General features: G+C 52.8%; 1 protein-coding gene across 2 annotated transcripts; it reads right to left on the minus strand.

Moving 5' to 3' along the window:
* Positions 1 to 1693: 1693 nt before the first annotated feature.
* NEURL3 (neuralized E3 ubiquitin protein ligase 3) lies at positions 1694 to 10893 on the minus strand. Of its 2 annotated transcripts, XM_006258566.4 has the most exons (4): positions 5109 to 10893; positions 3580 to 4074; positions 3271 to 3330; positions 1694 to 2591 (listed from the first exon to the last, which is right to left on the minus strand). In XM_006258566.4, the coding sequence occupies exons 1-4, from the start codon at positions 5134 to 5136 to the stop codon at positions 2356 to 2358; spliced, it is 819 nt and encodes a 272-aa protein (XP_006258628.1). In that variant the 5' UTR covers positions 5137 to 10893; the 3' UTR covers positions 1694 to 2355. The 2 variants fall into 2 exon arrangements, with proteins under 2 accessions (XP_006258628.1, XP_019354490.1); XM_019498945.2 differs by having other exon boundaries at positions 3580 to 10893.
* Positions 10894 to 10982: the final 89 nt, after the last annotated feature.

The following is a 10982-nucleotide window of genomic DNA, read 5'->3' on the forward strand; positions in this document are numbered from 1 at the left end:
CCAATTGTTTTTCGCCACGTCATAAATTTAATTAGGATCGCCAATTATCTAGCGGTCTTTGCTAGGGTGTTATCATAGGGACACTCCTGGACACTCCCCTGTCATTTTGACCAATTATAATGATTTATGTACAGCACAGAAGGCTAAGTTTTATTTTATGTTAGTGTCGCAGTTATAAATTTTTTTTTGACATGCGCAGCAAAAAAAAAGCGGTTACTATCATTATTGTTAACCCTTAGTTAACCTAGTGTAGAAAAAAAACTGTTTTGAATGGTTTTACTTGTTTGTGACATGGGCACTACTTAATTGGGTTGTGACAATCTTGAGCCCTGTTCAGGAACACGGAGACAAAAAAAAAAACTCATTGAGTAGCTCAGCTTTGTCACTAATTGCTCCTTCTTGTTCAGTAGGGTTCCTATGCTGCCCTGCACTTTCCTTTTACTCCCAGTTTGATTTCTGCTGCTTTAAGAAACTCCGAGTCATCTGAGGAAATCCATTTCACTGTGGAAGGCCTTTAAAATAAAAGCCTTGATCATTTCCATTTTGAAGCCCTGTTATGCGGAGAGCTGGCGCTCTTTCCAAGGGATGGCTTGATTTTTGCCATGAATGCAGCTCAGCCAGCATTAGAAGCTTTGCACATGAGCAACAAATCCAAGGCAAGAAGCGAACGCAGTGACACCTTGAAATAAAGCAGTAGCACTGGGATTTCTGGTGGGAGGTTTGGCCTCTGGAGCTGTATCAGGCTTCCCTGCAGTGGGGCAAAAAGTCAGTAGGGTTAAGAGAACCATGAGGGGCTGGGGGAGGGCGGTATTTTGGAAGGTAAGGGTGTCTCTGAACAGCTTTGCAGGATTAGCACATCCTGAAATGCTATCAGGTGCTTCAGGTGTCCTTGCAGGTACAGATCCTCCTGCCTGTATCCCTGCAGCCCCTGGGCATTGCCAGCCTGAAAGCTCCCCCTGGCAATGGAAAGGTGAAATACAAGGAACTTGCATGTGCTAGAGATTCAGGACCCAGGAGGTTAAAGGTGTTGGAGCACCTGTCTAGGGGCATTAGACACATGGGTTTATAAGGACCAGGGTGTCTTAGGGTTGGTTTTCCATACTGCCTTTCCCCAGAAAATAATAAGAATGTAATTTAAGGTTCTAATAATCGGGGAAGGGGGGGTTGTCTTATGTTCGGGGGTGCCTTGGCTTCAGGTAAATACAGTAGGTAGTTACCTCCTGGCTCTGCCCCAGATAAATTATTTCACATCAAGTGAAATCGGCTGGTTATCCAAGCTGAGCCACAGGCTCTTCTGACTGGCCTCTGGGCCATCTTGGCAGAGACCTCCCTGCTGTATACTTGCAATTATTTTGGCTTACCTGTATCAGCTTGACCCAGTACCATAATCAAGGTTTCCAGTAATTAAAGACTCCCATGTGAACACAGCTGGAAGAAGTAGGGACTTGGAAGGACCCTGCACTAAATGGTCCAGCTTGTATATCTGCCAATGCTAAGCCTGTCAGTTGTGTCAGTTAGGCTTTGAGCTGAGAAGGATCTGACCGATCACACTCACATGCCTGGGCCCTGAAAAGCTGATGGCACCTGTCCCACATCCATGAGAAGCAACAAGGTTTGGAGAAACAGCTGCCCCCTGGAAAGCCCAGGCAGGAACAACCCCGTATACTTGTGCCATAGTTGCATATTAATGAGATACATAAGCATATACATATTTATTAGGCAGCATATTTATAGAATTTATAGCACACACGGATTACACCATTGTGACACATTTACAAGCTGTTGCATATTTACATATTTAAAACATTTCCTCTTCACATATTCACCTTCTCCAAAAAACCAACACAGGCGCCTTGTGCTGGGAGGGGAGAATGAAGAGGGGAAAAGACTTGCCCTTTTATAGAAACTGGCCAGGAGGTTTATTAACCTCATTAATCATGCTAGCATGATTATCATCCCTCCCTACTAGGGAAAAGGATGCACATTGTATATGAAACAATACAGTAGTTACAGTTATGTTATCATAATACTGTAATACCATACAATACTCATGCCCTTTACATATCTATCACACTTAAGAGCACCCTAATATATCTACAGATGCATAAACACATGTACATTTGCATAAATTGATGCTTTTTTGCATACTGGACATCTCCACATGCCTATCAGCCCTCAGTCCATGGCTGGTTCTGTACCAGGGAGCATTGCTCCCTCTCAGCTGGGCACAGACACTGGGGCCATCTCAGACCCAGCCTTTGGGTTCATCAGAGCTGATATGATGTCACTGCATCCCCATGCCCATCAGCACCAAGCATGGCCTCTTCAGGGGTCTCCCAGGCACTCTCAAAACCCTCAGAGGATTGGGGCCTGCAGGTCTGTCCCCCACAGGCTAAACCTCACCACATCCTTGATGTCTCGCCGGCAGATGGGACACCGGTTGTCAGTGGCTAGCATTCTCTGGACGCAGCAGTGGCAGCAGTCAGTATGGCCACAGGGATACAGCAGGGTGTTGGCCATATGTGCGTAGCAGATGGTGCACTTCTCCATGCTGGACCTGGGCAGGTGGCAGCGATCCCCATGTGCTGGCTCTGCGGGGAACAGGAGCCATCAGCACAGCCCAGGGCAGGCTTGTGTTGCCCCAGGATTCCCCCCACTCCCTCCCCATGCTAGTGACTCAGGAAATGTGCCCTTCCAGCCTGGCAGGGTGAAGGCTGGCTGTGCTCAGTCAGCCCCAGCCTGCAAGCCCCTGCTTCTATTCTGCTAGCCTGGGTCTTTGTGACACCTCAGAAAGTTGGGGGCTGAGGGGTGGTTTCTTCCCCAGGCCCCATGTCATAAGAGCAGAGGAGCTAGAGGGTCCACAGGTACATGGAACAGCCACCCAGCCTTCCCATAGAGCATATCCCTCCAACCCTCCTTTCAGCCTTCCCCACACAGGTCCTCCTATCTGACAGGGCTGATGCCAGCCACACTGGACATAAGTGGAAGTGAGTTTGAGCATCACTGCTTTGGAGGCCTGCGTGTGCCAGGAGACCCCCATGCAGCATACCCTCACCCCCAGAGACCACAGCTTCCGGGGCTGGAAGGCATCAGCCAATGTAGGCCATGTAGACACCCTACCTAGCACCCAGAACTGTGTCAAGGTCCTGGAAGCCATCTCTGGGGAAACCACCCTCCCTGTGCCACTGTGGGGTCTCACACATGACCTGTAACACGCTTCCCCCTTCACCAAGGATGTAAAGAGGCCAAGTGTTGGCTCCTGACACTCACCATCCGGCAAGAAGGAACAGGGCAGCTCACGGGGGAGCTCCTGGAGGTCTCCATATTGATCTAGAAAAGGGGAAACCCCGGTTGCGAGTCAGTCTGCAGAGTCTTCCTCTGCTGGGGCATCATCTGGCCAGACCCCCAAGGTGGGTGCGCATTGCCCCCAGCACCACTCTCCAGGGAGTCAGACCCTATAGGCAAAGCCTGGACCACCCAGATGGAGCCCCTGCTCCCAGCCCAGGTCTCAAGGCTATGTCAGAGGGGAACCAGCTTCCTGAGATATGTCCTGCCCCTAACATGAACCCAGAGACTCACCCAGCAGCTGGACAGCCTTGGTCTGGCCATAAACGTCAATGACAGCCCAGAGCGGGCCCTGAACTGGCACGCCTTTGAAGAGTAACCTGCGGTGCTCGTTGTTGATTTCAAAGAAGACTCGGCCCCTGTGGTCCAGCCAGAAGCGGACAATGGTGCCTTGCTCCTCACAGGCATTTGGCAGAAGGGATGCCCATGTCCGCCCCTGCAGCACCAGAGATGGGCAGGCAAAGCGGGGCAGGTGATTAGGGATCATCTGCGAGGGGTCCAGGCTAGTGAAGCCAACCCGGAGCCCCCCGTCCCAGCGGGGCTGCGTGCGCAGCACCCGCAGCACCACCTTCTCGCCCAGCTGCACAGGCCGGTTGCTGAAGACGATGCCGTCACAGAAGGTGTCAGCCCTGCTGGCTGTGCGGTGTGCTGCATCCAGCTGGATCTGGGAGCCCTTGGTGGTAGGGTGGAAGCAGAGGGGCTGTGATGCCTCCCTGAGCTTGTCCAGGCCTGTGGGAGATGCCATAAGCAGGAGTGAGACCCTGGCCTTGGCTGGAGGGGATCTGATCCCTTCACACCCTGTTTTGGTCAGGGGACTCTGGCTGCCTGGACCCACCACGGGACAGCAGCTGGACTCCTTCATCAAGGGCAGGAGGGAGAGGGCAGCATTTCCAGCCTCCTGGCTTCTTAACCTGCCAGGAGCAGACCGGAGGGGGGAAGCCCCAGAGGGAGATTCTGCCCTGGCCCCCTTCCCCAGAGACAGGAAGCTGGCATGCCTGCAGAGGGCATAGCCTGAGCAGAGCCAACAGCCCCTTGGTTTGTGCAACTCCAGCAGGAAGTTTCCTCAGGCTCAAACTGAAAATGAAAGAGCCCAGGAGGGGCATGAACGGGTATGAGCAGGAGTGCAGCTGTCTGCCCTCCCTTGAAAGACCAGAGGCTGAGGCTCATGGCTTGGTGCCTCTAGAGGCTGGGAAAACCCCACTCCATCCACTCCTGGCTAGGGATGAAGCCTTATCCTGTTCCACCTGTCATCTTCCTACACGGAGCCAAAAGCCAGAGGTGATGGGCTCTGGCAAGACTGTGAGAGCGAGGGAGTGAAACCCCAACTTCCCTGGTCTTCCCTGGATGCTGCTGGGGGCCAGAGAAGCCCTGGGGCTGTAGTGAGCCCCAGCCCAGCAGCCTCATTCCCTGAGCCTTTCCACAGGGGGCCCCATCAACTGCCCAGCCTTGTCCTGGCAGCCAAGGAGCCTCCCAGCCCCTGGAGACTGGGAGCCTGAGCTGCCCCGATCAGCCCAGGGCTGATCAGGCTCTTGGCTCTAGCTTCGGCTCCAGCCCCAAACTACGCGTGACCAGAGATGTGATGAAGGCCCACAGAGGAGCCAGGACTCTTCCCAGTGCCAACAAGGGCAGAAAGGGCAGTGCTGGGGCCGGGGACCCCATTTGGGGCACCAGCATGAGCTCATCATGCTGCAGCAAGCAAGTGCAGGTGGCACCAAGTCCAACATGCTGTGACCCTGGCACCAGGGAGCTCCCCATCTCCTTACCATTCAGAGAGCTTTTGCAGGATCCCATCACAGCTGTTTTCACTTTCTCCACACCTGGTGAGGAACAGAGCTGGCACCTGTGTTGTGCTGGCCCCACGTGAGCCCTGTTGCTTCTTATAGCAGCTCCTGTCTGGGCGTGAACCTTTGCTCCCTCCTCCAGCACGCAGGCAGTGATGCCTCCTGGGCTGCAGACTGGGGATTTCCAATACTCTGCCACAGCCTCCCCTGTCAAGCTCAAACCCCTCTAAGGGGGCTGGAGCTTCCACATAAGGGCTCCAGGTATAAGTGATGGGGCCAGGAAGCCTCTTAGGTGGCAACTGTGGTGGGTTCAGAGCAAGCAGCATAGCCAGCAGAAAGTAGGATACCACCTGGGCTTGCTGCCCCTCCCCCCCCCCCAAGGTCTCCCAGTGACAGAAAGTGAAAGCAGATGGAAAGCACAGATTAACTATTAACTATTAAGGGATGTTTTTATGCCACTGAGTGCAGCCATATCTCGTGCAGTACATCTCACATATCATCTTTGTCCTTTTCAAAGCCTTCCTCAGAGGCACTGGGTGTTTGGCTGCAGCCCAGGCTGGGGACGGGGCCTGGGTTGTACAAATGCTCCTGCTAGGACCAAAGCTGGAGGGTCCTGGCTAGAGGGTCTTGCCCCTCCACTCAGGCTCAAACAGATACTGCATTAGGGCCAGGAAGGAATTTGACTCCCTGGTCAGATTGGTATGGGCTGCAGGGCTTTTGCCTTCCTCTGCAGCAGGGGCACAGCCTCTGTCTGGGATCTCTCAAGTGTCTTATTAACCACCTTTTACAGAAGCAGGATGTTGGCCACTGTGGGCCCCCCCTGCTTGCCCTGTGGTGGGGTGGGGGGGAGTGGGGAGGTCAGGCCTGATGGTAGTTTTGCTCAGAGTTCAGCTGATGGATGGGGATGGGATGGTTTGGACAGGGCTGATCAGGGGGTTGGACTCCATGTGACCTCCACAGGACCCTTCTAGTCCCACTGCTCTATGATAACCGCCCACCCCAGTCCAACCCCACCAAAGAGCCCCATTGCCTGTTTTCCTTCAGTTTCCCATGAGCATCCTAAGTGCCACCCTCCCCCTCCTCTGAGATCCAGGTGCTATTTCCAGTGGTCTAGGAAGGGAGTGGGGGGATGAAGACAGTTCTATAGCAGCAGCATTTAAGTCCTGAGCCGGAGGAAGGAAAGAGAACCCCCACCTCTACTGAAATTCAGACCAAAAAACCCATTGAGACAAGGTCCCACTATGAACAGGACATGCTAGGGCTGGTATAGGTGTTCCCAAGGAGGCCAGCTCTTTGCAGAAGACAAGTACCAGAGCAATGTTGTTGTATGCCTGTCCCTACCATGGCAGCTGGCAGGATCAGAGCTAATCACTTGTTTCCCCGAGATCTTATCAAGGACCTTGTGGTAAGAGGGAAGCTGCCCCCTCACTCTAGCATCTGATGAAGTCAGTTGTTGCCTTCTTGGCCCCTGATCCAGTTAGCTCAGCAAGTTGCCAAATGTAGGGATAGAGCACACAACTCTCTCAGCCAGTTAGTCCAAGGTGGCTCTCAACCTCATTAGGCTCCAGGCTACCTCCCCTTACAGAACGTCAGCTCCTTGCTTTTACTCATTTCTGGACTAAGGAGAAATAATTAGGTAATTCTTCTATGGAAAAGATGTTTACAAAAAGCCTGGGTAATACAAGGCAGCCTCCATCTGTGTTTTATTGCACTGATAAGGAGTTTAAGAAAACAAACTGGGGCTCTGCAGCATTTGCATGCATAGAATATTTAAAGTGCAGCCAGGTTGGCTGGGCGCTTGCAGGGGTCACATCCAGCCCTGCCCCTTTTTCTAGCCAGGATCAAGCCCTTCCAAACCCTCCCAGACACATCTTTGTCCGAATTGTTCCTAGCACCACACACCAGCACAAGCATAGCAGCCAGGCCGAGACACTTGAGAGCCCCTAACCCTGCACCAAGTGACATTGGGGGATTTGGCCTGGCACTGCCCTGCTGCTGCCAAAGAGTTAAATGCACTGCAGACCCCAGGCAGAGGCTGTGCCCCTGCTGCAGAGGAAGGCAAAAAGCTCCCAGTCTGTGTCCATCTGGCTCTGTATTGCATCCAGTTGTGGGAGATCCAAAGTCCTGAGCCAATCCCCAAACACCAGGAGACAGTTTAACCTCTTCAGGTACCCTAACTCCCTCCTGGTTCCAGGCCCTTCAGGGTACTGCACGGGGTCCAAGTGACCACTGGGATTCTTACAGCAATCTAGGTGTCTGGGAGCTGTGGCCTGGGAAGGAAACTACCAGCTGCTGCCAGAGCCTTAAACCGTGAGAGCCTTTGGGCTGGAGCAAGCACAAACTCACTGGCCCTAAAGTCCCCGATAACCAGCATGCATCGTTCTATTCTGGTTAGGGCTGTAGATAATGTTAAAGTCTCAGGCTAAGGAGACGTATAGCGCTGAAAGTGCACAGGCCTGGAGAAGCTGAGGGCACCCAGCCTTGAAGCCCCAGACCCAATTACCTCCAGAAATGTAATACATCTCATCCAATGCACCAAATGCCCTGATGGAAAATACGTAGGAGAGACCAAACAACTGCGCACCAGAATGAATGCACACCGGAAATCTATCAAAGACAGGAATACCCAATTACCGGTGGGGGCATTTCTCACAAGAAAACCACTCTCTCTCCAATCTCTCAGTCCTGATCCTCAAAGGAAACGTACAAAACACTTCCCAGAGACGAGCCTACGAACTCCACTTCATCAACCTCCTGGATACTAAAAATCATGGACCAAATATAGGCATTGGATTTATGGCACATTATACCTGCCTGACATCTGACTCCCCAGGCATCTCTTCACTTTCATCGCCCTTCTCTCTCCCCCCCCCCCACCTGTCTCTCACCCATTGACTCCTCAATCTACATTTTCACCGACTACCTGTCTTGTCTGCACACCAGCCCAGCCGCTGGCTTCTTTACTTTTCATTCCATCCAGGAAGAGCACACACCGACTGCTGAAACTTCCTTAGCCTGACAAAGGGTTTTTGAATCCGAAAGCTTGCTTAATAACTATTCTCCAACCATTTGGGTTGGTCTAATAAAAGATCTCAGATTCATCCAAGGAACCTTGTCTGCCTATGTTCTTAGAGCAACACAGCTACAACCTACACCCCAGATCCAATTACTGCACCCAGGCACAGGGCAGGGAAGAAGCCCCAGCACAACTGCCATCAGGGGTCACAAGGTATCTTGATGCCAGGATTGGGATCAAGGCAGAGGGTAGTTAGAAGGGAGCAGGAAGAGTGAAGGAAGCCCAGAGCAGATGAATTATGCATTCTCCCATGCCCAGAGAGCCCGACTTGCCTACGATTTTAGGTGTGGACAGGCACAAAACTCTGCACCCGAGACGGAATCATTGCATGTACCAACAGACTGGGGAACTAGTCAGGCTGCAGAGAAGGACCTGAGGGTTACGGTGAACGATGAGCCAACCCAGCAAAATGGGCTGCATTAACAGCTGGGTCACTTGCAAGTCAAGGGCAGCAATTCTTCTACTTGACTCAGGACTGGCAAGGCCTCAACTGGACTCCTGAGTCGAGGTCTGGGCCCCGCACTTTATAGGCATGGACAGACAGCAAAGAATCTGGCAGAGAGCAACAAATGATAGGCAGCTGGGAAGCAGGACTGATGAGGACAGGCTGGAAGAGCTAGGGCCACTGATTCTGGAGAAGAAAAGACTGAAGGGCAGGAGGGAGAAATGTAATCCCAGCCTTCAAATATCTGGAGGGTAATTATAAAGGCAGAGTTGGACTTATTTCTGTGGCTACAGAGAACCAAACTAGGAGCAAGGGCCTCAAGCTGCAGCAGGGGAAGTTGAGGCTGGAGCTGAGGAGGAGCTTCCTGAGTGGGGTCCAGCATTGGAAGAGGCTACCTAAAGAGGTGGGCAGTCTCCATTCCTGGAAGTTTTCAAGAGCAGATTGGACAGTGTGGTTTAGTCAGGGCAGATCAGGTGATTGCCAATAACCCTGCCAGCCTGACTCCTACAGTCAAATGCTTTCAAGATCAGTAAATTATTCATTCTGGGTTCTCAGAAGGAAATTAAAGCAATAATCTTCAATAGCACTTGTTGTGATTCCCATAACCTGTAATAAAAGATCAAAGACTGATAAAAGGCAGGGCAGGGGGAGAAATAGGCACAGTACAGGGGACAGCAAGATTCCCAGAAACTGAATGCAAAATGAAACCAGAGTCTAGGACTGTAAGCCTAGAAGATAAGGCCATAGGCAACAGCCAACAACAGATCAGCACAAACAAGCTATGTGAAGCTAACTTAACCTCCTTCTGCAGCAGGGCTATGGGCCTTAGGGACAGGGGAAGCGATGCATCTGGACAAATCACCAGGTCCTTGACAGTCCTACACAATGGTCTCTTCAGCAGACAGAGAAACAACCCCTGAGAGGAATAGCTCCCAACCTTCCTAGGCTCCAGGTTTGCCTTGTTAAACCCACAGCCTCCCTCAAACTCAAGGACCTCTATGATCACAGGAACCTGATGCGGCTGCTGGACACATGGTACTGGGGCAGCAAGCTGTGCGAATTGGGACCAGGAGCAGGGTGCAGGAAGCAAGGAGTGGGGGCAAAAAGGAGGGCTGGCAGCACTTAGGAGGTGGCAAGAAGGCCCTGAGCACACAAGATCAGGGGGACAGCTGGACTTTGCTGTGCTTCTTCCCCAGGGGCAACAGAGGCTCCAGGCAAGAAACCCCAGCAGTTCCAAGCCCACGTCCCTGCAAAGGCCCAAGTTGCATTCACCTACAAGGAGCTAGCTGCCCTCCAACAGGAGGAGGTTGCCTCTGCTGTTTGCTCAGCAGTACTTGGCGCCAGGACACCTTGGCTGCAGGGCTGATAAGCTGCTCTGGGGCTGGGCCCAGAGCCAACCTATTTCCCAGCAGCACAAAACTGAAACCCTGGAGCTGGCACCGAGCCTGAGAGAGCTGTTTGCCCACCTGTCTGCAGGCTGGGGCCTGGCAGCATAAGCACTAGACACTACAAGGGGCTCCATGCATTTGTCTGAGGGCAAAGCTCCAGCCCCTTCTCTCATGAGGTGAGGAGATGCCACAGCATCCCTCTGGGCCTGGGCTTAGACACTAGGCAAGACACTTACAGGCAGCCCAGGACTACTGCCTGCCAAGGGGATAGCCCACGGAATGGACCCTGGGAACTTGGTGGCAAGATCCTGGCACCAGGTACTGAGCACAGCATGCTGGACATTTCAGCACAAGCCAAGTACTACAGCAGGAAGTGTTCACATGGACTCAGCCTTTGCAATTTTCTGGTGCCAAGATACTGGGTAGAAAGTACCAATTTCCCCCAAAGGAAAGGGCTCAGACCCCAGCTGTGCCCCAATGGCAGTGGGGCTTAGCTGGTTCCCTAGCACGTGTGTTTGGGTCTCAAACCAAGTTGACTCAGCTGATGTAGCGATTAGCCCAGGAGAGCCTGGATCCAACCCCCCTCACCAACCTGCAGCTCAGGCTGGGTTTTGCTGCCAGTGAGGCTCACAGGGGCGGGGAAGCTTGCATCAGGCTGCAGGGTCCTGAGTGCACCATGCCTTGCAAGTCCATCCGCCACATCCTCTTGACCTTGCAGCCTGGGCCAGGCTGTAAACCCTTCTTTTCCAATGCTGTCAGCAAGTGGAGGCAGCTGCCAGAGCCCTGGGGAAGACCCCACACAGGATGGAAGCATCTGCATCAGTGGCCTAGGGCAGATACGAGATGGAGCCCATGGCCCTGCCAGTGAAGTGGAACAAGGAGCTGGGCATGGGGGAACAAGGGGGTGGGGGCACAACAGGCAAGAACTCCTAGGTAAGAACTACTGC

Source organism: Alligator mississippiensis, chromosome 7 (assembly GCF_030867095.1).
Source record: "Alligator mississippiensis isolate rAllMis1 chromosome 7, rAllMis1, whole genome shotgun sequence".
Taxonomy (NCBI): Eukaryota; Metazoa; Chordata; order Crocodylia; family Alligatoridae; genus Alligator; species Alligator mississippiensis.